Source organism: Bos javanicus, chromosome 16 (genome assembly GCF_032452875.1).
Source record: "Bos javanicus breed banteng chromosome 16, ARS-OSU_banteng_1.0, whole genome shotgun sequence".
NCBI classification, from domain to species: Eukaryota; Metazoa; Chordata; class Mammalia; order Artiodactyla; family Bovidae; genus Bos; species Bos javanicus.
The window spans coordinates 42,244,521-42,269,856 of NC_083883.1; the positions used below are offsets into that span (position 1 = coordinate 42,244,521).

A 25,336-nucleotide genomic window follows, 5' to 3' on the forward strand; every position below is an offset into this window, starting at 1 on the left:
CACCTGGGAAGCCCCAGCCAAATCAATCAATCAATTAATTTTTTTTAAAGGAAACTCTAATGTACCAGGTCAGTCAATGACCAAGGATGACTGGGGCTGTCACAGGCAAGGGACAAGCCCAGGGCAGAGACTCTGAAATGTGATTACAAAGCAAACAAACCAAAATCCATGCACCAAAGAAAACACACCTGTGGGCCACACTCAGCCTGATGACCACGAGTTTGAGCCCTCTGGTGTAGTCCAGGAGGGAAGCCCACAACACAGCGACCTGGCCCAGCCCACTGTCAAAGCCTAGTGTTTCATCAGAAATGGCAACCAGAAGACCATCTCCATTTTGAGATAAAACAGGGACCCTATGTCTCCCCATCCAGGAATTCTTAGTGGCATCACTAAATCTTGGAAGAAAGCAAGTCTCAATGCTACCTGCATCCCAGGATGGACCACAGGGTCCAGCCCATAACAAGCTCTCAGTAAGACTCTTAAGAGGGCTTCCCAGGTGGCACTAGTGGTAAAGAACCCGGCTGCCAATGCAGGAGACATAAGAGATGCGGGTTCAATCCCTGGGTCGGGAAGATCCCTTGGAGGAGGAAATGGCAACCCATTCCAGTATTCTTGCCTGGGAAATCCCACAGAGGAGCTTGGCAGGCTACAGCCCTTGGGGTTGCAAGGAGTCAGACACGAATGAAGCAACTTAGCACACACGCGCTAAGACAGAAGGGAGGGAGCAAGGATAAACGGGACCTCTTGAGACTTACCAATGGGAAGAGAGATGTTCCCTGCGTTGGGCTGTTCCACTGGGGAACTTGGAGGACTTGGGACTTTTGGGAGGAGGAAGAAGGTGCTTGGAGCTGTGCTGGGCCCCAGAGTCGGCTCCATGTGCTGGGATCTTGTGGTGGCTGGGCCCCGGGCCACCTTCCGGGTGGGGAGCACAGAGCTGCAGACTGCATCTGTCGATGCGGTACCAGGAATGGCCACAGAACTGCAGCTGTGGGAGGAGAAGGCGTGATTGGGACTGAATGACTCAGGGTAGCTGGGCTCACCTGTGGGAGCCAGGCTGACATGCAAGGGGGCAGCAACTGGGATAGGGGAGGGAGTTTGCATGCCACACCCGCTTTCAAGACTGTCCCTTCCTGTCCCCACCCAACCTATCCCCATGCTCCCCACCCCTGACTTCTAGGACAAAACTCCAGTTCACCAGGCTGTTCAGGGACCCACCCACCCACTGTCAGATAAACCAGTCCTAACATTGGAGCAGGCTCGGCAATGCCTCCTCCCAAGGAAGTAACTGGGGAGATCCCAGGCACTGTGGCCCAGATGATCTGTGCTGGAAGCCTCAGGATCACCCCGGGAACAGCCCCTCCCTGCTCCTCCAGAACCAGAGGATGCAACCACTCACTTCCGGTGGGGCTTGCAGGTATCCGTGTATGATGTTGTATCTGAGAATGTCCCCGGGCCACAGGGAGCGCATATCACGTTTGTTGTTGCAGTTCCTTCACAAAAAATTGGAAACTGTCACCAATTCAGATATGCCATGGAAAAGGTGGGCCTTGGCCCTAAGGGAAATGGAGCCCCGGGGAGGTTTGAGGAGGCAAGAGATTCTGTCTGCACCTCCACCCCTTCACACCACACACACACACACACACACACACACATACACACACACACACACACATACACACACACACCCCTGGGTGGTCTGTCCTTAACTAATTCTAGTGACTTTGTCTTCCTGGGGTACCACCTGACTTTCCAGTAGCTTGGGGCTTAATTTGATCATTTTTGGATCCCCAGGGCCTAGCACACAGGACGTGCCTGATCAGGAAGGCTGGAGGGAAGAATGAATTGGGACAAGTGGACAGATGGGTAACCGGCCGCCCTGATGATGTTCCTAGGAAGGAGAGACCCAAGGGGGTACCCCAAGGACCTCTGGCCCTGGCCCCATACCTGGTTTGGCCACGCCGAAGCCAGGGCCGCATTTGCGCAGCGCCACGCACAGCCGGCAGCCCTCCTGCCTCCCCAGGGTGCAGTACCAGCCTGGCTTGCAGGTGCAGATGCGATTCTGTTTCGTTGTGCAGGCTTGAGTTTCCACCTGGTCTAGAAAGGAGAAGACGGCCGAGGGTCACGCCTCCCTCCACCAGCCACGCTCACTCTGTCTTTCCACTCAGCCCTACCACCCACAGACAGCAGACCTCTGCACCGGCCTCGAGATGGGGCATAAAGACTGCTGGCCACAGAGTCTCCGTCACAGTATGAACAAGCACACCTACTTTCTCAGGCACAATGTCCTCAACTCTAACAACGGGCACCGTTCCCCCACTGCTGCTCTTGGCCTGCCTGCCCCAAGGAGCTATTGAAGACGAGAAACAGTGAAGTGCTATACTGTACATGTGCCCTCGGGCATGAAAACAAAGGTCTAGAATAAGCCCAGCCAGCTCAAGGGCAAAGAGGCCAGGAGAGGAGGCCCGGGCCCACCCCTTACTCTGAGCCGACTCACCAGAGCTGCAGCGCGAGTTGCAGCTAAAGCATGCGGTGACCAAGTTCCAGAGCTGGGTGTATGTGCTGCTCTCACAGGAGGCACATATGGTGTCCAAGGTCGTGTTGCATAAAGACTGTACACGGTAGCCTGAAAAAGTGAAGGCCAGGAGTCTTGGTGGAGGAGGGCAGTGGGGCAGGGGGTGGCTTCTGACAGGACCCAGGCTCATCCTCTGTCCTCCAGAGCCCCAGAGTTCTGAGGCCTGGTTGGGAAGCTCTTTGATAAGAGTTTCAACTCCTGCATCATCTCCCATCTAGCGTGTGCCAGCCATCACTCCATCTCTGAACCCTGAAGTGCTCCTAAAATATCTTCCCCTCTGCTCTTTTTTAGGGCTTGCCTGGTGGCTTAGATGGTAAAGAGTCTTGCTTGCAATGCAGGAAATTCAGATTCGATCCCTGGGTTGGGAAGATTCCCTGGAGAAGGCAATGGCTACTCACTCCAGTATTTTTGCCTGGAGAATTCCATAGACAGAGGAGCCTGGTGGGCTATAGCCCATGGGGTCACAAAGAGTTGGACATGACTAAGTGACTAACCCTTCCTTTTCTGCTCTTTTCAGGTGCCTGGAATTCCACCATTGGAACTGCTGATTATCAGTCAATAACACTTTAGTAAGAACTGGTTTACCAGTTCTTATTAAAAAAAATTTTTTTTTTGATGTGGACCATTTTTAAAGTCTTTATTGAATTTGTTCAATATTGCTTCTGTTTCATGCTTTGCTTTTTGGCCACAAGGCATGTGGGGTCTTAGCTTCCTGATCAGGGATGGAACTCACAACCCCTGCATTAGAAGGCAAAGTCTTAACCACTGGACCACCAGGGAAGTCTTATCTTTTCTTCTTTATAATTGGCGAAATTCTTCATCTGAGAAAGGTTAAAAAAAAAAAAAAAAGGCAGCAGCAGCCATCCCTAGTATTCTATCAAGGATGAGGCCATGGGACTCCTGGGGGCCTCAAAGAAGATGTGCCTGGGGATTGAGAACACCCAGGCAAACCGTGAAGAAGTTTCTCTTCTGAGCCCCATTCCTATCCTGCACCTTCACTGTTGTGCTATTCGAGTGCCTTCTTACAGAGACCTTGCCAGTTAATAGAAGAAAGAAAAGTCACTTCCCTGGGATCTCTTAAAATGGCCATGGTGAAAGATGCATTTGTGCCTGCCCACATCTCAAGCTAGTGGCTCAAAGCTCTCCCATGGCTTTCTAGATCTTGCAGAATAAAATCTAAACTCCTTACCATGGTCCCTGCTAACTCACTTGGGGCCACACACTGGCCTGCCTGTTCTCCATGTGCACCAAACAAGCTAACACCTCAGGGCCTCTGTCCCCCTGTATATCTGCATGACTCACCTCCTGCACATCTCTGCCCACAAGTCAGCTCCTCAGAAAGGTCTTCCATGACCAGCATGTCCCACTCTGCCTCCATCTGCCCTCCCCTCTCGTTTCCTTCACAGACCACACGTCTATCTCCTCTATTGGTTTATCTGCCTTATGCTCTTGTCAGAATGCAAAATCCATGAGGGTGAGGACTTTGCCTGCCCTGCTCTCTGTCATGTTCCCAGCATTCAGTGCCTGACACTTAGCAGATGCTTTATAAACATTACAGGGATGAATATATAAACAAACGAGTAGATGGACAGCCCTCAGAGTTGGGCTGCCTGGCTCTCTCAACTGGGATTAGGCCTCAGGTCCACCACCTATGAAATGGGCAGCAGTCACTGATTTAATCAAATATGCACTGAGCACCTCTATGTGTCAGGTGTTGCGCCAGGTGCTGGGGATTCAGCAGAGAACAAGCCACACAGTCCCTGTTCTAAGTAGTGCACAGTGGGGGCTATAGAGGAGACCCAGGCCATGATCACAGTGTAAAAAGAGCTGCTGCCATGGGGGCTGCCAAGGGCCAGTGGGAGCTCAAAAGTAGAGCCCAATCTGGCCAGGCAGTGTGGGCAAGCTTCCTGAAGTAGGGGGCCATCAGAGGTCTAAAGGATCAACGGGAGCACACCCAGGGAAGGCAGAGAGAACGACATGTGCAATGGCCCAGAAGCAAGAGCGATCGTGGGGGTCGATTCATGGAACCAGAGGGAGCTCAGTAAGAGTCTAGGGCCATGACCCTAACCCCCTAAGCCCCGAACACACTGACTCTCTTCAGGGCACCGGCACCCAGGGACCCAGCCAGGCTGAGGGCGAGGGCCCCAGCGGCCACCCCTTACCTGGTGGACATTTGCTGCAGCACATCTGGATCTTCTGGTTGTAGTATTCTTGCTGCCGGCATGAGCTTCCAGGCTCTGGGATGTAGGGGGTAAACACAGCCTGGAAGGAGGAAGGGAAGGACAGACATCAGCGTGGACTCCCACATCCCCATCTGTGCCCGGCAAGTGTTTGCCTTTCTCCCTCCTGGAGTTCTATCCATGTGGGGACTTCTCCCTTTGGTGAGGGGGGCAGATAAAGGTAAAAGAGATGCCTTCTTTAACCTCCCCTTCACCCCACTCAGCATAGCACACTCATGTCTGCAGGCAGAGACACCAAGGCAGCTGGCCAGAGGGTGGGGCTGGCTCCTAACCCTACACTCGGCAGATGTGAGGCCCTGAAGCCTCCCAGAAGGTGGTGGCCTCGGTCACAGAGAACCATAGTGCTCAGTCGTTCAGTCGTGTCCCACTCTTCTGCAACTGCATGGACTGTAGCCCACCAGGCTCCCCTGTCCACGGGATTCCCCAGGCAAGAATACTGGAGTGGGTTGCCATTTCCTTCTCCAAGGAATCACAGAGCTCAGCACAAAGTGCCCATGCCTAGGTTCTGCCCTCTTTCTTCCTGCACCTGGTAATCATCCCTTCGTCCTTCCAGCTGAGTACTGCCTCCTCCGGGAAGCCTTCCCTGACTCCCCCAGGCTGATTCAGGTTCCTCCTGCTCTGGGCTCTCTTTAAACACTGAATATGCCCCCTTCTGGCAATCATCTCATTGGGCTGAAATGAGGTACCTTCTTGTCCTCCCAGCCTGCTCTGATGCCTGTGCGTACACGTGTGTATACCCATACGTGTGTGTGCGCGCGCGCACACACACACACACACACAGAGTCCTGGTGCTTCTCCCTTTCCTGTTTGGTCCTGAAGCAAACCTCCTTCTCAGGGCTCCTCCCACTTATTAGAGGTGGCTGGGGGACTGCATGGCACTGCATGTTTCCAAAGCACCTTGGAAGGGTCTATTATAATGCCAACTCCTTCCCCAACAAAGGGTCAGCGCCCAGGGGTGGACCCAGAAAGCTGTACTGTGGAAAAAAAAAGAAAACCTGCCCAAGTGATTCTGATGCTCCACAGCTGAGCAAACCTGACTGGCACACAGGCTGGAGCAAGATGACCGGGGGTGGGTCACGGCGGAGAGCAGTGATCAAAGGCTGCGAGAGCCCCAAAACCACAGAATTGTGCTGCCCGCAGCCCTCTTCACTCCAACATTCACCTGTGCATTCACTGCATGGAATGGGAGGGCTGGTCTGTCCCCGCCATACCCCTCACTGCAGCCTGCTGTTCTTCCGGCTCAGACTGAACACCCCAGGCAGCAGCCTCCCCCATGAGAAAGGGAGCAGCCACAGCTCCTTCCCTCCAGCCCCCTGTCCCCCATGGGGGTGGGCACAGGTCTCAAGGACCCTGCACCCAGTGGGCTTCCTCCCTACAAGTACTTTCAGTGTAACTAGGGGAGCCCCTCACCCCTGCAGGCCCTGAGAGCCACAGGCCCTGCAGCTTCTAGCGGGGAAGGACTCCTCCCCAAGATGCAGCCCAGGGAGGCCTGCCCTCCCTGGGGGAGGATTTCCTGTCAGGGCCCAGAGGATCTGACGGGAAAGGGCCCTGCTGCGGCCAAGTCTGGTCTCTCTCTCCACCCACAGGGCAAGGGTTCCGGGACAAAAGCAGGCAGCTGGACCCCCTGGGCCCCCAGGTCACTGCCCAGAGTGGCCTCCCTGAGGCCTCTCATCCCAGGTCTTTTCCTGTCTGAATCTTGCTATGAAAGATTTTCCCTACACTTCCTCTTGCCTCTCTGACTCCAGCCTGAGCGGGCAGAGGAGGTCAGCTCTCCTTTAAGTCATCTTGACGCCTGTTTATTCTCTTGGACAAAAAAAAAAAAAAATTACTGCCATGTCATGGCTAAACAATGAGGAACAGAAAGCCCCTTGCAGAGCGGGACAAAAGGTCACTCCCTCCATTGCCCTGCTCACTAGAGCAGAGGCCAGGCCAAAGCACAGCCCTGCAAGTTGGGCCTCAGGTCAGCAAAGCAGCTGTAAAAGCTGAGGGTCCTTGGAGGCCCCCAGAACATGGTGAGCAGCCTCTGGGAAACTTAGGGCTATGCAAGCTTCCAGTTCTTTTGTCTAGGGTTGGGGAGGCTCAGAGCCACACAACATCCACACACAGGAGAGCCTGATTGACATTTTAAAATGAGGAAATGAATTGGCTAGTACTGGATTCACTCAGCATGCTTAGCAGACTTGACCTTTCAAAATACTGTGTCCCCGAGTAAAAACCTGGACCTCACTGATGAGGATCAACCACCCATTTAACAGGTGGGTGACCTGTGACCGTGTGTGTGTGTGTGTGTGTGTGTGTGTGTGTGTGTTTAGGGGGAGATTGGAGAAGACAGATGATGAATGGATGATGGATGGAGGGATGATGGATAGATAGATAAGAGAGGGAGAGATGATGATAGAGGGAAGGAAGGAAGGAGGAAGGAGAACGAGAAGGAAGAAAAGAAGGATGAATCTAACATCCAATGTGTAAGGCACATCTGATTGTACCCATTTCACAGATGGGAAAATGGAGACAGAAGCAAACCCACCTCCCAGGGTTTCCCAAAGGAAATGCCAGGGCCTGGCTGGTGGCAGGACTGTGCACAAGGGGCCATTAGGGCCCACACTCCATCCACCTCAGGCCTCAGAGCAGCTTCACATCGGGGTCTGCAGCTCCATCTCCTCTACGTCCCAGGAGCAACTGCACATGCTCCACCCACAGAGAGACTCCTCCCCAACACTTCACAGATGCTCCAGAGGTGAAGTGATGCACCCAAGGCCACATGCCCGCCACCCCCAACCTGCCTCCCTTCTCTTGGGGGGCCCAAGCTCCGCTTTCCTGGACACAGACCCAAGACTCCAAGCACCACCCAAACCCTCTCCCACCATGTGCCTCCATCACTCCTCCAGGTTCTCAGCTTTTTGACATGAAAAAACTGGATACTCATTAGGAACTATTTGTCAGGCCTGGCTGCAGGCACTTTTTAAGATCCCACTCCCACCCTTTAGCAGGTGTGTGCCCATTTCACAGCTCAGGGAGATGCAGTCACATGTCTGAGGTTTGGGAGGGGAGAGGTGGAGATCCGATGTGACCCTTGCTGTGGTCCCACTGGAGAAATCTTTGGTCCCCTCCTCAGGACAGCTGAAGGGGCCAGCTCCCGGGATCTGCCCTCTGCCCTGAGTCACCACCGTGCCACCAGCTCCTGTTCATCCACCTTCATGCTGAGCAGAGCCTGAAGCACTGGCTCACGTGGGCGCTGGCTCATGTGGGCGCTGGCTCACATGGGCACTCTCTCTCTCTCAGTCCTTCTCTTTCTCTCTCTCACACACACACACCAGTGCAGGGGACCTCCCTCAGCTTCAGGCCAACATCCTCTGACTTCAGCTCTGAGCTGGTTTCCCAGGTGACCACGCAGGAACCTCAGAAGAGCCAGTCTCCGGCAGCAGGCAGGGACCTCCAGCATCTGAGACTGGGCGCTGCTCAGACCTGCCTGAGTCATCGGGCTTCTGATCTCTCAGGAGCAAGCAGGAGCAAGGCCACCAAACGCTCAAAGGTAAGAGTCTGTGAGCAGGGAGGGCTGGCCCCGCTAATCCACGGTTCTGCCAGGTGCTAGAGGGACACGTGGGAGCCAATGATGAGGGGAACAGGACCCAGAAGTGGGGGCAGGATGGAGGCACAGCAGCTCAGGATGGACTGAGCTGGAACCTTAGAGATCATCTCAGACAACCTCCCATTTACTGGTGGAGAAAGACATGGGCCAAGGAGGAAACGTTCATTCGTTCAACAAGCACATGGCACGCAGGTGGTTCTAGGTGGCGGGCACTCAGCATCAAACACATGCAAGTCCCTGCCCCAGGAAGTTGGGCTCTAGTGGGGGAGACACAGACATGCACGGAGGAAAATGGGAAGTGGTAGCAGGAGCTAAGGAGAAGGGAAAGCAAGGCGAGACGAGGGGCTCCAGCGAGGACGTGCTCCGTGTGTTCCATGCACAGCCAGAGGGCCAGGCAGCAAGACTACGGTGGACGGGGCGAGGGCGCTAGGAGACAGATACAGCAGCACCTGGTCCTGAAAGTCTGCCTCGTGTAGAGCTGTCCCTCTGACTCCTCTGCCCAGCGCTGTGAGGTCAGTACTATTATTATTCCCAAGCCACGGATGAGAAAACTGAGCCTCAAAGAGGTCTCTTAACTTCCAGCCATGTGTTTCTTCCCCACCCCAGGAAGACTGGATCTTAACCCTCCCTGCCACAGGGCCCACCCCAAAGGTATTCCCTCCCCCACTCAGGCAGCTCCCCTACTCTGGGTGGTAACAGGTTTCTCTGTGCCTCAGTTTCCTCATCTGTAAAACGGCTGTGTGGCCTAGTTGAAGTTCTAAGCTCTTTCCAGCTCTGGCTTTTTTTTTTTTTAACTTTTTATTTATTTTTGGCTATGCAGGGTCTTTGTTGCTACACAAGCTTTTTCCTCTAGTGTGGCAAGCAGGGACCACTCTCTAGATGTGGTTTGTGGGCTTCTTATTGCAGTGGCTTCTCTTGTTGCAGATCACGGGTTCTAGGGCCCTCGGGCTTCAGCAGATGCAGCATGTGGGCTCAGCAGTTGCGGCTCCCGGACTCTAGAGCACAGGCTCACTAGTTATGACACACAAGCTTAGTTACTCTGAGGCATGTGGAATCTTCCTAGACCAGGGATCAAGCCCATGTCTCCTGCATTGGCAGGCGGATTCTTTACCATTGAGCCACAGGGAAGCCCTAGCTCTGCTTTCTTAAAGATGGGTGTCAAAAAGCTCAGCCTCTTCCCAAGACCTCAGGAGGATGGGGTGGGTGGGTGGGCCACCCATGTGAGAGATGGAAAAACTGAACGATCTGGGATGTAGGGGCTGGGATATCAGGCAAGACTGAGGGCTGGGAGGTGGGCTTCCCAGCCCAGCTCTGTCCCTCAAACTCTCTCCCAGGTGAGGACAGCTTGAGCATGTGGCCTCTGGAAGGAGGGGAGTTGGAGATGTCCATCCTCCCAGGCACACAGACACCTAGCATCACAGGAGTAATAGTGGCCTCAGTTCAGAGGGTCTGGATGCATGAGCTGGTCCTAGGAGCATCACTTACTCTCTCTGAGCCTCAACACTGTCATCTGTAAAATGCTGACATAACACCTTGCCTGTCTCCTCCTCCCTGGATTATCATAGGCATACAGGTCAGGGGGTCTTAACTGGGGTCCATCATCTTCTCCCAGACTCCCAGGAGACCCAGGGGAAACTCTCAGGGTCTGCACACAGTGTGGACTTGTGTCAGATGGCATGTTGGAAGTGGGCACTCTCTGCCTTGGTTTCAGCTGAGATCAGGCAAGGCAAGGACAAGTTGTTGGAAGCAGGCTACCCAGTTCGGGTGAAGTGCTGGGCAGCCCATGTGGGCTTCCTTCCCTCCTAGAAGGGAAGTCTGGGGAAGTAGACCTGTGACCCTTGGAATTTTGTGGTCACCCTCAGGCTGGCCCTGGCCCATTCCTCAAGAAGCCTAAGATCAGGAGACCATAGCAGGTCAGCTGTGGGACAGTGGAGTGAGCCTCCTTGGGGCAGAGGGAGGAGAAGGCAAGCTCGATGTAGGTGGCCTCCAAGGGCCATTACTCAAGAGGACCTCACCTGGAGCAGTGAGGGGACCCCAAAATAAAGAGTTTGGGCAAGTGGCCAAAGCCCAGGGGCCCATTAAGTGGCCAGAGGACAGTGTCCAGGCTAAGGGACAGGGATGTGGCTGTGAGTCCTTGAAAGGAGGCAAGCTACAGAGGTGTGCAGGAGGGCGAAGCTAGAGAAGGACCAGACTTAGCTGGTGAGTGAGGCATGAATTCTCTCCACTCTGCTCCCTCCCCTCCCTACTCCTTCCCACTCTCACCCTAGAGGACCAGAAATGGCAGCTAGCCGGGCCTGAGGAGGGAGACCAGGGCAAGACGGGCAATGCACTGTGGCCCACCCAGCAACATCAGGGCCAGGGCACCAGGCAGGTCCCTCTGATTCTGGAGCCTGAGTCAGCGCGCTCTTTTGGGGAACTGGGCAACCCTGTACCAGCTGACTTCCTGCCTCCCTGCTCCCTGAACAAGACTCTGTAGGCACCCCAAGGTGGGGGCCCCCAGCTCCTTCTCCTATTTATAAATAGACTGTGAGAGGGGAAGGCAGAGAAGGACAGGCCTTGGGGAAGAGGAAGAAGAGGCTGCCACCAAGACTGTGTCATCTGAAAGCACAAAATCTACAGACACTCGGCCCTTCCTGCCAGCATACTGATGCAGCATTGTGGGGGTCTCCAAGCCTTCTTGATTTTCTGGAGACCCCCCCCCTCACCCTAAATGCCAGTACCCTTGCGAAGGGGTCTGACTCCCAGCCTCCCCCGGGAGCATCCCTGGGCACAGTGAGACCAGGAAGAGGACGTGATGGGGGAGGAAGCCACAGAGGAAGCTTCAGGCTTGCAGAGTAGCACATGCCCCTCAAAACTTCTCTTTTTCACAGAGCAGGAAGAACAAGAGGCTGTTCAGACCCAGGAGAAACACCTACTGTGTGCAGACAGTGCTGGGGACATTCCCAGGCACTATTTAATCTCTGAACCAACACAATGAGGTCAGCATCACCCCATTTTAGAGATGCAGAAACAGAGGCTTCCAGAGATTTGATACCATGTCTGGGACCATGCAGCTAAGAAGAAGCAGACAGGAGCTAGTTTCAGCCACACCTCCCTCAGTGTCCTCAGATAGTCTGAGCCCCGGCATCTTCTCTTGCTGCCTCATTTTACAGAGGAGGGGCCCAGAGAGGGAGAGTGACTCTCCAGAGAACACACAGTGAGCAAGGCAAAAGGGTCTCCAGGGTCCCAGGGCAGACAGCACAGCCTGGGGAACAGAGGAAGTATCTGCCCCAGGACCCAGGGATCCGCGCACAGATGGAAACCGGTTTCAACCAATAAAGAAACCATATCATTTCCATGGCAGGTCCCTGGGGGCCTCGATGCACAGTGAGACACGGCAGAGCCATTTGGGCCTAGATCTTAGGGGATGCTCAGGAGCCCCGCGGACTTCGGGGTGCAGCCTACAGGGCGGTGACGCCGGAGCCAGGCGGTGGAGGCTCGTCTGCCGTCACGGAGACACGGGGCACCTGCGTCAGGAGGACCGACCACATCACAGGCGGCGGCCCCGGGTGACACATCCCACTCCTGGCCCACTGCCTGTGATGTCGCGTTAGAAGTGAGCTGGGGGCAGACAGGAAGCCCAGGCTGGTATCCGGTTCTTGGGGCCACGCTTTGTGCTAAGCACCAGGGTAGAAAGATACCAGGGTGTGGTCCCTGCCTCTAAGGAACCCTCAGTCTAGTTGCAGAAAGCACCCCCAACCCTTTCCATCCCCCCAACACACACCCCCCAGGACAGGCCATATCACCTCCTCAATCTCTCTCGGCCCCGCCTTCAGCATCTCTCTGCCACCTACAACCTCCTTACTCTTTCTTGGTCCCCAGGCTTTCCAGACAGACCCGATGTCACCTTCCTACGCCAAGTCTGGCCCGAGCTCAATGTTCTCAGCCTGGTGTCTGGGGGTCACTGCCCAGGCCATGACAATATCTCCTACCCAGTCTTCACCCCGCACTGTCCCCTCTGGCTCCCTCCCCGTCTTCCATGCCCCTTCCTGCTGCTCCCTCTGCCCCAGGATCCTGCCCACCCCCAGTGCAGGGCCAACTCTTGGGCTTCTTTCAAGAGTCCTCTCCACTAGTCAGGCCTAAAAATCAGGTCTCTTTAACTGCCAAGCCTACTATATCAACACTACTCAGACTTTTCCATCAAAGGATACCTTGATGGAAAAGAAAGAAAAGTAATCTAAGGAAGGGGTTCAAATATGCTGGCTCTAACAAGATGAAATTTTTAAGTCTTATGTTTTACCATGAAACTTTTCTATGTCATGCCATAATACATATGTTTGTTTTTTGGTTTTTTAAAATTTTTATTGGAGAACAGTTGATTTACAGCACTGTGTTAGCTATAGATTAGTTTTAATGTGAAAATAATGCTTTTCCTCAAAATTGTAAAGTAAAATTGACACTCCAGGAAAAAAAAAGTCCTCTCCACTATCAGATTCTCAAGGAAACCTTCTCTGGGGGTCAGAGGTTCCCTGAGGGCTCCAGTGACAACCTGGGTTTATCTCTCTACTGCCCAGACCACTTCTTGGTTAAATTATTTGTTTCCCTGTATCTTCCCACTGTGTCTGCACCCTCTAGTGTGAGCTCTGAGCAAGATATCAGATTTCTGTCCCAGCCCTGTCACTCACCAGCCTCAGTTTCACCATCTCTGAAATGGGAACAAAAGCAGTGCCCACCTCATGGGACTGTTATGATTCACTGGGCCAAGGCGTGTGGAGTGCTCAGCACTGTGCCCAGCAGCAGTAAAAACTGAGCATTACTCGTTAGGTTTTTATTACTCATGGCTCTACGCCCAGCCCGGCGCACAGCCCACAGTGGGGTGGGGTGTGGGAAGGGTGGACCTAATAGATGCTGAATTGTTTAACAGAAGCAAAAGTTTTCGTTTCCCATTAGCTGAAATGAGCTGGGGCTACAGCATGAGAACTGGGCAGGAAATGGGCATATATGTAGAGAGAGAGGGTGGCGTCCTCAGGCTGGCAGAGCCCCTCATGGCTGCTGCAACCACTGTGACATCCAGGTGGTAGTTTAAGCTGGGCTTGGAGGGAGCCATCTGGGGTGGACTCTTGGCTTTGCCTCTAGTGAGCTGAGAGCCTGAGCCCAGAGCCTAACTTCTGTGCCTTGACTGACTTTCCTATCAAATGGGGATGATACTGATGACCCCTCCCCTGGTGGCCTCAAGGACAAACGTCAATGGGGGCAAATGATGCACTAGACCCTTGCCTGGCACCAACGAAGCACCCACTGGCCGTCAGTCCTAGCTCAGGGTTCACTGTACTCTCCCAGTCGTCAAAGGGAAGTGACAGAGGGGCGGGTCCCTTTTCTCCCCACCTCACCACAGAGAGGAAAACCAAACCAGGGAGAAGGTCCCGAGGTCCTGGCAGCAGAGGCAAGCAAAGCAGGCCCCCAGAAGTCCTGCCCCTCTGTCAATGGTGGGGCTCATCATATTTCATACCAGAGATGCTCAGGCCAGCCCTACCCAGGCTTAGGGCCACCCCAGCGGCGGCCACCGTGACTGAAGCCAGGCTCACCTGGGGCTGACCACGAGAGCTCCAGGAACACAGGGGGCTGACATGGTCCACAGTCAGGTTTCAGGGGAACGGTTAAGGCCAGAGAGGCCTCATGTTGCAGGATGAGGTGGGGAGGGCCAGCTCCCCTTCCTCCCCAGTCCTCGGCCTCCACCCTAGGTCTTAGTCCAACCCAAAGCCCACCTCCTCCCTGAAGACTTCGATTCTTCCTTCCTGTTCTGCTGCCACTCCATCAGCCCAGAGTTCTTGCCTAAACTATAGTAACAGCCTGTCCTTCCCTTGAGGCCTGAGTGATCTTCCTAATACACCCTCTGCTCTGGTCACTCCCTTACCCAAAAACTCTCGGTGGCTCCCAGTTGCCTCAACTCCTGATTCAAAATGAATGTGGTAGCTGAAAGCATGGACACTGGGATAAGGATGCCTGACTTTGAATCCAGACTCCTTACTGGAGGGAAGCATCAAAGGTGTTTTGCTTTTTTTTCCCCAATAAATGAGGCTTAAAAACCTCAGTATATACCTCAAGGGACATCTGTGAAAATTAAATGAGATAACACATGTAAAGTGCTTAGTAAATACTCCAAAAATTATAGCTGATACAATGTTTAAATTTTTAAATTTTGTACAATTGATCCTGAATAGCCTATAGCCTCGGGCTTCCCTAGTGGCTCAGCAATAAAGCATTCGCCTTCAAGAAAGGAGATGCAGGTTTGATACCTGGGTCAGGAAGATCCCCTGAAGAAGGAAACGGCAACCCACTCCAGTATTCTTGCTTGGGAAATCTCATGGACAGAGGAGCCTGGTGGGTTATAGTTCATGGGAGTCACAAGAGTTGGACACGACTAAGTGACTAAACCACCACGAGTTTATAGCCTCAAGTACCATCACTGAGTCTAACAAGGCTGTTGCTTAATTGAGGATGGTCTAGCCACTGTTCCCTGCTATCCATCCTCCAACTATCCACTCAGCCCAATCTTGCCCACCCTCCAGGGCTCAGCTTTTAGAAAGATCCCATGTGGTCACTGCAGGAAGAGGAATGTGGGGGACAGAGTCAGGAAGGTGACAAGAAAAGATGGGAGGGACCAAGGGGCCAGGTCAGGAAGACATGGGGTGATGGAGGAGGGGAGAGAGGATAGGGGATCATGACATGAGGTGGGAGATGGGGGCTTGAGAGAGCCAGGAGGACAGGACAGGAAGCAGCAGGACTGGGGGCTTGTGAATGCAGAGCAGGAGGGGACAGGCTCACCAGGGACAACCTGAATGAACCTGGAGCCTCTGCGCATGCGTGACAGACAGACGCAGGACTCTGGGTCGGCAGGAGAGGGCAGGGAGGGGTGCCCTGGATGCTGGCAGGGGTCCTGCTAACTGAAGCCACATGCTGGGGCCCTTCCTCAAGAGTCACTGTCAAGTCCAGACCTTGGATTTGAGCAGGAGCCTAACGGAAGCCAGAGTGGCAGGCCACCTCCTGCCCAAAGTCACCGACCCTCCCCACCATCTCCCCTCTTCCCCATCTAACAGTCAGCACTGAAGGACTCTAGAGTGGGATTGAGCCAGGTGTGCTGGTCTCCGCTGAGGGTCGGAGAGGAGAAGAGAACTGGCCAAGCCCTCTGAAACTGGAGGCCAAGCCACGGCTGGGCCCAGGACCCCCACTCCCGGCTCCACGCTCTGCTCACTTCCACAGTTTCGGGCATCTCTCCTGAACGGCACTGGAGAAGGTTTTCTGTGAATGCCTGGAAGATGCCTGTCCACAGCCTCCCTGCCCCAACTCCCTCCCTGAGCCACTCTCACCCTCCAGCCCACTCAATTCCCTGAACCTGTGGCCACATCAGCCATACCCACCACAGGGCCGGGCTCAGATGGAAACAGACAGGTGGGCTGCTGTCTGGACGGCAGAGGAAAACAAAAGTCCCTGGGGATTTCTGCCCCATCTTCAGTCAGAGCACTAAATCAACCTAGGGTCCCGGCTCCGAAGCCGGGGACGGACCAGCAATTTGCTGGCCAAAGGGATCCACCTGTGTCCCTCGAAGTCACCCTGGGCTGCCAACTGTTCCCACACATGCCCACTCAGTGTCTGCTCCCAAGAGTAGGAGGGTAGCTGGTCTGCCCGGGGCCAGGGAGGTGAGCTCTGCAGCCTCATGGGCTAGCTAACAGGTCTTGTTCTAGTAACACAAGGTGGTTTTGTGATCCTCAACCTCCGCAGGCAACAACCGAGATGCAGCCTGTTCCAAGCCCTCCTCCCCTGCAAAGAGGACACAGAAGCTGAGAGGTCGGGCGATCTGACACGATCAACACCAGGGCAGAGACAGAGCTGGGGCCTCCTGGACAGCTGCCCTGCCCCAACCACCTCCCCCAGCATTGCTCAAACTTGGGGCAGTCGGAAATCAACTCCTGCAAACCCCTCTCCGTGAACAGACACTTCCTCTTCCTGTGCACGCACCTCGAGAGCCCCAAACCACAGTGATGTCACCACCACCTGTGACCTCACGACGTGACACGGTGGAAACTGTGGGCTCCAGAGTCCCAACTCCACAACTGGCATCTCAGCAGAGGGGTGCTCATGCCCAAAGTCTGGGAACTCAGAGCCGGGGGGTGGCTGTGCAGAGGCATCGCAAGGACAAAGGCTTCTGCAAGGAACGCCCTCTCCCCACTCAAGGCTTCCCTTTACCTGCAGGTTCCCAGGCAGCAGGTCCACAGTGATGCCCACGGCACAGACTTTCATCCCCGAAGTGCCTGAACATTAAGAGGGGCTAACTAGGTCGTAAGGGGTAGGGAGGTGAGAAACCCGTGAAGCCTACTCTGCCTGAGGGTTGTGCATCTTGTCTTGGCTGCAAGCTGACCAGCAGCCTTGATGCTACTGCGGCCTGAGTCAGGGAAATCATTCCAGCCAAAGCAAGTGGGATTGAGGTCAGCAAGAAGAGAGATTGAGAAGCAGAGATATTAATGGTGGGCAGGGAAGAACTCTCCTTCCTGGGAAAACTCTTAAACCTCCTCACCCCCAGTCTGTGGCCTGTGTCAAGCACAAAGCTGATGCTTCTCCAGCACTCCAAGAGTGTGTTAGGATCAGTGCTGTTAGGTTTTATAGAGATAGGGGTGCTTAGGCCCAGAGAGGCTAAGTAACCCGATCAAGGTCACATAGTGAGCTGGTACTTCAGTGCACAGATGGAAACTCTGGTCTCCTGGCCCCCAGGCCAGTGCTCCTTTATCAGGGCCCTGCTACCTCAGAAGCCACTTGGAGAATGGCAGTCGTGGACAGCATGACCGTAGAAGAGCCTTCACAGGGCTTCCCATTCTCAGGGTTACAAGTAAACAGAATCTTCCAGATTGCAGAGGTCAGAGATGGAAGAGATTTTAAAGGCAGTCTGGAGTCATCCCATGCCCATCTTGCTGATGGTGAGAAAGTCGAGGCCTTCTGCATCCTCTCCACAGCAAGGTTATAAGACTCCCCTATTCTATGCCCCATGTCCCCCTTGTTCACCCTCAAATGAGATCCAGCACCTGTCACTCACTGAAAGGAGTAGGGGGTGGGGAGGATTTCCTGACCCCATAGCATTTGCCACACACCGGGCTCCTGAGGCCAGGCAGTTGGGCAGGTGGTGTGAGGAGCCCCAGGAAGGGGGTCTTGAGCAGGAAGCATAGCTAGAAGGCGGGCAGGAGGGAAACTGTTCTTTCTGGGCAGGAGCTCTGGGCACATGGAGGTCTGCCATCCCTACCACGGGATCCTGGGAATCTGACTCCACGGGGACTCCCAGGTCCAGCAAAGCCACAGATGCTCTAACAACTGCCAATGGGCTGCACAACTTAGAAAGCACTTGTTAATCCTGACAACCAGCCAGAGAGGTGGGGGGTCATTCCCATTTTACAGATGGGAATACAAAGGCAGGCGTCCATAGATGGACAGATACGTCAAGGTCACACAGTCTATAAACAGCAAAGTAACGGGTGAGCCAAGGTCTGTCCACCTCTGAGGCCGGGGCCCTTCTGCTAAGTCATCAATATTGCTTTCGTGGGGCCTGATGGGATGTCCGGAAGCAGGAGTCACAGCATCTCTGCTTTGTTCCTGTTTCCCTTGGTAGCACCCCTCTCTCTATCCTAAACCCCTGGCTTCCCTCCCTGCTTGCTTCCGGGCAAATCACATGCTTCCTGGGTTCCTGAGTCACTGCCAGTGGGTGGCCCTGTCACGAGCCGAGAGGGGGATGTGGGCAGGTGAGCACTTTGGGGAGAGCACTGCTAGCCTCAGCAGACCTAGCAGAGGAAAAGCCCAGAGAATCACCCCAGAGAGGAGACGAACTGGAGCCCAGCCCCGCCTGCCACCACTGGCTCTTCAAACTCAGCCATCTCATTCAAAACACAGGGTCATTACAAAGGTCAGAGGAATATTTTCGGACATTAAGTCAATATTTTTTAGCACTAATTACATGTCAGCCAGTGTTCTAAGCCAGTGATTCTCAACTGGGGTAATTTCTCCCCCAGGGGACATTTTGCAGTATCTGGAGACATTTTTTTTTCTTTTTTTGGCTGAGCCTCACAGCAGGCAAAAGTCACCCCGCCGGGGATCAGACCTGCGCCTCCCGCAGTGTAAGCGCAGTCTTAACCACTGGACCACCAGGGAAACCCTATCGGAATATTTCCAACTGTCACAACTGAAGGGTGAGTGCTGCTGGCATCTAGAGGGTAGAGGTCAAGGACGTTGCTAAACATCCTAAAGCTCAGAGGACAACTCCCATAGAACCACCTAGCCCAAATGTCAAGAGCACTGAGAATGAGAAATCCTCTTCTAGGCTATGAGTCTACAGTAGTGAACAAGTCCCTGCCCACACCTGACTTAACATTCGAGTAGAAAGACACAATGCAAGTGAAAGAAATTTAATAGGCCAGGAGTGTTATATAAAAAAACAAAGCAGATTATGGGAGCGAGAGTATCTGGAGGGGAGTTTGTATGTAAGTTGGCCAGAAAAGGCACCCCTGAGAAGAATTCATTTGAGCAGAAGGAAGTACGGGAATGAGACCACAGGAGAACACTGGAAGCATTCAAGGTAAAGGGGAAGCAAGTGCAAAGGGCTTCAGGCAGGTGTGTGTGTCACACATTTGAACAACAGAAAAGCAGCCAGCATTGTATAAAGCTAGAACCAAGCTGATATGTAGAGCTGAAGGTAACACACACGCAAACACCCAACGGATGGCAGTACAACTCTCCCCCTCCATTCTTCTTGGTTACTCCTCCAGGAAGCCCTGATGGTCAAGACCGTAAATGTCTCCCAGCCCTGGAAAAGAAGAGTGTTCCAGGAGCCACTGGGCCAGGCCCCAGGACCAGTGAGGGCCACATCCTCAGCCAGCAAGCAGGTTCCCCTCTGGGATCTCAGACAGGGGCAAAGGGACATCCTAGGACAGCAGGTACCCTGGATCACCCATCGCCACCAAAGGCTGATATCTCTAGGCCAAACTGGGGGCCCCCAACCTCTCCCCTAATTCAAGCTGGCCCCAAGCAAATAATAATAATAATAATAAGGCAAACAGAGACCCCTCAGCCTCAGGACTTCCAGGGGAAGGTAGGTCACCCAGCAGGTAGAGGTCCCCTCAGCCCCCTCCCAGCAACAACAGAAAGCTAGACAGCTGGGGTCCTGCCCACCCCCATCAGTCGGCACCAATCACCCACCTAACCTGTCAGCTTTACTGGCATTTCTTTGTTGAATGAATGAATGACTAGATGAATGAATGATGCATTTCACACCAGCTGGCATATACAGCTTTTAAAGGAAGCAAAAACCCAGCTGGCAAAGTGATTCTCCTGCACCTGCAGTCAGTTCAAGTCTCCTTGGGGCTCTTTCTGCAACTCCCTCTGTTACACCCAATATAATTGGACATCACTGAGTGCCAGGGACCCGACTGGGGGCAGGAGGGGGACACAGGCACAGGGAGAGTAGAGTGAGAAGGGCTTTGGAATCAGAGAGACCTGTATTCAAATCTCCTCACCCCCTACCCTCCAGTTCTACAATCCTGGGAAATGCCATAACCTCTCGGAGACTCAGTTTCCACATCTCTAAATGGGAAGACCCCCTTTTAGGAGCTGCTATAAGGAAGGTTTCAGCAAGATTCTGCAATTAAATTCAAAGCCTAGTACCTGGCACTCAGTGGGTATTCGAAAAAAAGGTGTTGTGGTGGTGCTAATAATAAGGAGAAAGATTGCACAGAACCTGTCCTCAAGGAACATTCCATCTACTGAGGTGGATAAAACACCAGATTAAAAAATAGAATGACGTCTCTCCGCAAGGGAGATGAAGGGCTGGGAGTTCTAAAAGCAGTTCATCAAATTCAACTGGGAAACTCAGGAAAGGCTTTGGGATAGGGATAGGGGGAAATGTGTAAAAGACCCTGAAGGATGGGGTAGGGGTTACCATGGAGAGGGGACAGCACGGAGTGTGAAGATACACAACGACCATGAAATACCCAGATGCCTCACTCGCCCTGGCCTGAGACACAGGGGCAGCAGGTCGGGTGGAGGGGAGAGCAGTTTCTGCCTTGGCTACTGGGGGCCTTTTGCTTCTCAGGCAAGGAGAGAGGTGCTCTACTTTGAGGATGGTTGCCCCAGCGATGAGACAATCCTGGGAAGGAGGGAACAAGCTGATATGGGAGCAGGTCACAGGGGAGGGAAGCGAGAGACTCAGGCAAAGCCCTCTAACAACTCCAGGACGAGTGGCCACTGTCCGGAAGAGAAGCCCCACGCCCTTTCCCCCCAGGAGCTCCCATGATCCAGTTTTGGTGAGGCAGACAATGCCCCTAGTCTTGGTACCCTGCAGGCAGGCTGGGGACCACAGCCATGGGCATCCATACTCAGGTCTCAGAGTTGGGACTCTCCTGACCTCCTCTGTTTACACAACAATCTCTGGGGCAGCAACCCGCCCCCACACCAAATGTGAGTCAGTTCTGATCTGACAGCCTCCATCCTCTGCCCTGGAGAACTGGACTCTAAGGTATCTTTAGCCTTAGCCTGTGAGTCACCTCACATGAGTCAATACCACCTCCTACTTTCTTCCCTGGTAAAGATGTCCAGACGGGTCAGTATACACCCATCCATAAGATCGTGAGAAGGGATGAAGGCACACCTGCTCATTTGCCAAGAAGGGAAAGGAAGAGATGTCCTTTTTAAGGGAAGAGCACCCTCCCATGCCCTTCTATGAAATACAAGGAGTTTGCTGAGCCTCAGTTTTCCTTCTCTGCAAAATGGAGCCATTCAGTCTTACCAGCCACAAAGGGCAAAGGAGGAGCAGTCCTCTGCACACTCTCCCTTGCTGTCTGGTGAGTGCAGTCAGTACTGAATAACAGCTCTGAGGTCTCTGCTCTCTCTGTTTTCCTGGAGCCCCTTAGAGATCATGTCAGTCTTGACAACCAGCCCAGAAGTCCACCCTTGTCCCCAGATCCTCAGGGAGGTCAGACCAGGGGAACTCTAGGACAGCATCTTCCTGACAGGGCAGACTCTGAAGTGGGGTCTGGGCAAAGGTTTCGGAAGACAGCCCATAGTCTGAATGTGCCCTTATTAGGCACTTACTGCACACCTGCCCTATTCTTTTAGAGGCACAGCCCCAGTATTTCTAAGAAAAAATAAAAGCATTGCCCAGAAGAGGAGGAAGTCTTCTGAAGAAGGTGCCGGGCATCTGCAGTGGGGACAGCGCCCCACTACAGTTCACCGCCTACCCTCACCCCAAACCCACCCTGGGGAAGGCAGGGGTCGCAGGGGTAACGGGAGCTGGGGTCCAGAGTCTGTCTGGGATCTGTCCAGAGCCCGCTGGCTGGCCACCAACGCCCTGGGCTGCGCTGACGGAGGGACCAGGGTGCGATCCCCGACCGCGGTGTCCAGAGTTCCAGACCTCGGACCTCGGGCGCACGTGTGACAAACCCGAGGTCCCCTTAAGGTCTCCAAAGGCGCGCGCGTCTGATCCTGTTTCCACGGCCCGGAGTCCAGCTCCTGTGTCAGGGCACCCCGGGGGCGGGGGACGCGCGCCAACCCGGGGGTGGGTGGGATGCCGCCTCCCGCGGGGGCGCGCGAGTCACCTACCTGGGCGGGCACGGCGCGGCCCGCGGCCCAGAACTGCAGACCGACCGCCAGCGCGGCCCAGAAGGCGGTGGGCGCCATAGGTGCGGGCGGGTTGGCCAAGCCCTCGCGCCCTTGAGCGTCCGCTCCCGCTCCGCTGCCTCGGCGCCTCTGACTGAAAGCGAAAGCCGGTGCGCGGCCCCAGACAGGCCGGGGGGCGGGACCGCGCGCGGACACACCTCCTTGCCCTCCTCCTGCACCCGCCCCGCGCCGGCCGCCCTGCACCACAGCCCGGACACTCACCGGAGTTTGCCCGCCTCGGCGCTGGGTTCGGACCTCCAGCGCCAGCCACTCCCCGCCCGCCGAGACCCTGCAATCTCCTTCTAACATCCCCTCCTGTTAGAATCAAGCTTCCCAGAGGTGGCGCGGGAAACCCTCACGGGAGACAGGCTCCTACCAGGCTTGTGGTTGCCCCGAGGCTTTGCCTGCCGACCTGCCCTCGTCCACCTACCCCTCCCACCCGCGTCAGGCTCTCCACTCTCGTGGAGGAGTGGGGCACAATTGGGGGAAAATATCGCACAAAACTGACACGAGCTCAGCTAGGGGCGTCCTAGATTATTCGCTCATTTAGACTTTAGAGTCGGCCCACCTGAGTCTGAATCTCTGCATTAACCTCAAAGAGATAGTCTGAAGATTGAAAGTTATGGAGTAAACATACTATAGTATGTATTGGACTTCCCTCGTGGCTCAGCGGTAAAGAATCTGCCTGGCAATGCAGGAGACGCAAGAGACACAGGTTCAATCCCTGAGTTAGGAAGATCCCCTAGAGAGGAAATGGCAACCCACTCCAGTATTCCTGCGGTATTCTTGTTCCATGGACAGAAGGACCCTGGCAGGCTACAGTCCATGGGGTTGCATACAGTCCCTCAGGACTGAGCAACTATATATATATATTATATATGCATGTAAATTTATAATGTAAGTATCTAAGTAACTTAGTAAGCTCTGTGTGCATATTAGCTGTTACTTCTATTCTTCATCTGCTCGTTTATCCTTAAACATTCTTCATATCCTCCTCAGAGTGAGCCTGGCCCTTCCCTGACCTCCTTGAGTCCCCAGTCCTGGTAGCAAACGAGTAAACAGAGACTGGGAGTTCCCGGGTCGGCACGCGAGTCTCCACGCGGTGAGGGCGACATGGAGGCTTCGGCTTCTAACCCACCGTCGACCTCACCCGAGACTTCAGCTTCGACTCCAGAGACCCCGCCCGGCCCGGAGCAGCTGGACGAAGAGCAGGTTAAGAAGGCAGTGGAGGCTCTGTTGGCACATTCCAGATCCAGGAAAAACGCAAATGGATTACTTCTGAATGAGAATGAAAATTTCTTTTTAATGGTGGTATTATGGAAAATTCCAAGTAAAGAACTGAGGGTCAGATTGTCTTTGCCTCATGGTATTCGATCAGATTTAGCAGACGTTTGTTTATTTACCAAAGATGAACCAAATTTAAGCTCTGAACAGACAGAACGTTATTATAAGAAGCTTCTAAACACCCATGGGATCAAAACCATTTCTCAGATTATCCCCTTCCGAACTTTAAAAAAGGAATATAAAGCCTATGAAGCCAAGCTCCGCCTCTTGGGTAGTTTTGACTTCTTCATTACAGATGCCAGAATCAGGCGGCTCTTGCCCTCACATCTGGGGAGGCATTTCTACAACAGAAAGAAGGTTCCAGTATCTGTAAACCTTCAGTCCAAGACTTTATCTAGAGAGATCAACGACTGCATTGGGGGAACTGTCTTAAACATCTCTAAGAGCGGCTCTTGCAGCACTATCCGCATCGGTCACACAGGGATGCCCATTCAGCACATCGTTGAAAATGTCGTTGCTGTTGCGAAAAGTCTCTCGCAGAAACTGCCAGAGAAGTGGGAGAGCGTGAAGCTCTTGTTCGTGAAGACTGAGCGGTCGGTTTCCCTGCCTGTCTTCTCTTCCTTTGTCAGCAGTCAGGGTGAAGCCAAGGGACTCCGCACACGAGACCTGTTGAAAAAGGTATCAAAGAAAAGCCGGAAGAAGACAGAAAGAGCTCTTAAAAGACAGCAGGAGAAGAAAGAAAAGAAGCTTCTGAAGCAGGCTGCAAAGGCCAAACCTGCCCCAACAACCGATGCAGTGGCCCCCAAAACTGGGGGCGTTCCAACCCAGGACCCTGCACCCCAGGAGGAAACCAGTGGGGTGAGCGCCCTTCCTAAAGCACAAGATGATTCTGAAGATGAAATCCCATTGCTGGTGCCATTGAAGGAAACTCCAGCTGCAGGAAGCACCAAGATACAAAAGGCTGCAATAGGAAAGAAGTCTCCGAAAAAGAGTCCTGGTCCCAACACAGCTCGTGGGAAGAAGAGAAAGGCCTCCCCAGCCCTGGAGACCCCAATAGCTGCGGAGCCCAAGACCCCAGGGAAAGGCCCAGGGAAGAAGGCCAGAGTCAAAGAAGAGGTGGAGAAAGAAAGAAACTCTTCCCTGGGGAAAAAAGACCCAAGACAGACTCCCAAAAAGCCAGAGGCCAAGTTCTTCACCACTGCTAGTAGCTCTGTGAAAAAAGCCCCCCGTACCCTGACACAGCGACCCAAAAAACCCAAAGTACCCCAGTCAACCTAAAATCAGAGACTCAACCAGCAGGAAACTCAGCTATCCGAAGAGCTTGTAAAAAAAAATACCTGGGTTCTGACTCTGACCCCTGCTGCAACCTCAGAGTGAGGCCTACCTGGACTTCAGTATATTTTTTAATACCTCCGCAAGTAATTCTGATAAATATTCATGGGTGTATGAGAACCAGTGGTTGGAAGTAGGTCCATTTATTTTGTTGTTCTTCTGTGTATTTGCTAATGTAATAGAGGGAAAGTATAGTGCTTCTTCGTGGTTGTGTTTTTTATTATTAAAGTGTCACATTTGTTTCACGATACACTGTTGGCATTCCAGATCTTGTCGGTGTTTTACTTGAATAAAGCCTATGAGATAAAAAAAAAAAAAAAAAAACAGAGACTGGGACAGAAAACTGTCCAGGAAGCTGTGGGGGCCCAGAGGGGCCTGGCCCAGGCCAAGGGCCACAAAGGCTGGTTTCCCTGGAGTTTACATCTGAGCATCCATTCTAGCTGCCACTCTGAGTGCCAGGGCTTCTAATACCAGGACCAGCCCTAAGTGACAAAAAAGTTCCACTAGCCCCAGGAGTCCTTGCCCCTAGCACACAGGGTATTTCGGCAGGGGCAGGGTGGGCAGGACTTTATTCTCTTCCCTGACTGCCGCAAGACAGGGGACCCCCTGCTCTGGCCACCAACCCCAGGGATGGTAAGGATGATGCTTCTAAGC

The 25,336-nt window shown here is 53.7% G+C and overlaps 2 protein-coding genes across 3 annotated transcripts in view; one reads left to right on the forward strand and one right to left on the reverse strand.

The window, feature by feature from the left end:
• TNFRSF1B (TNF receptor superfamily member 1B) overlaps positions 1-22,177 on the reverse strand; it is a 35,361-nt gene extending 13,184 nt beyond the window's left edge. The window contains exons 1-6 of one of the 2 annotated variants that reach the window (XM_061382676.1): positions 22,010-22,176; positions 4,735-4,834; positions 2,495-2,623; positions 1,945-2,094; positions 1,397-1,490; positions 756-985 (exon numbers count right to left, since the gene is read on the reverse strand). In XM_061382676.1, coding sequence (XP_061238660.1) covers positions 756-985; positions 1,397-1,490; positions 1,945-2,094; positions 2,495-2,623; positions 4,735-4,834; positions 22,010-22,087 — 781 coding nt within the window. In that variant the 5' untranslated portion in view covers positions 22,088-22,176. Of the gene's footprint in view, positions 1-755; positions 986-1,396; positions 1,491-1,944; positions 2,095-2,494; positions 2,624-4,734; positions 4,835-22,009 lie in introns of both variants that reach the window. The other variant, XM_061382677.1, reaches the window with a different exon arrangement.
• Positions 22,178-23,140: 963 nt separating this feature from the next.
• LOC133227770 (ribosomal L1 domain-containing protein 1-like) lies at positions 23,141-24,932 on the forward strand. The gene has a single exon (XM_061382678.1). The coding sequence runs from the start codon at positions 23,180-23,182 to the stop codon at positions 24,626-24,628; it is 1,449 nt and encodes a 482-aa protein (XP_061238662.1). The 5' UTR covers positions 23,141-23,179; the 3' UTR covers positions 24,629-24,932.
• The last annotated feature ends 404 nt before the right edge of the window (positions 24,933-25,336 follow it).

Bases quoted from the DNA above. Each gene is read 5' to 3' on its own strand.
- LOC133227770 (XM_061382678.1), top strand. From the start codon at position 23,180: ATGGAGGCTTCGGCTTCTAACCCACCGTCGACCTCACCCGAGACTTCA.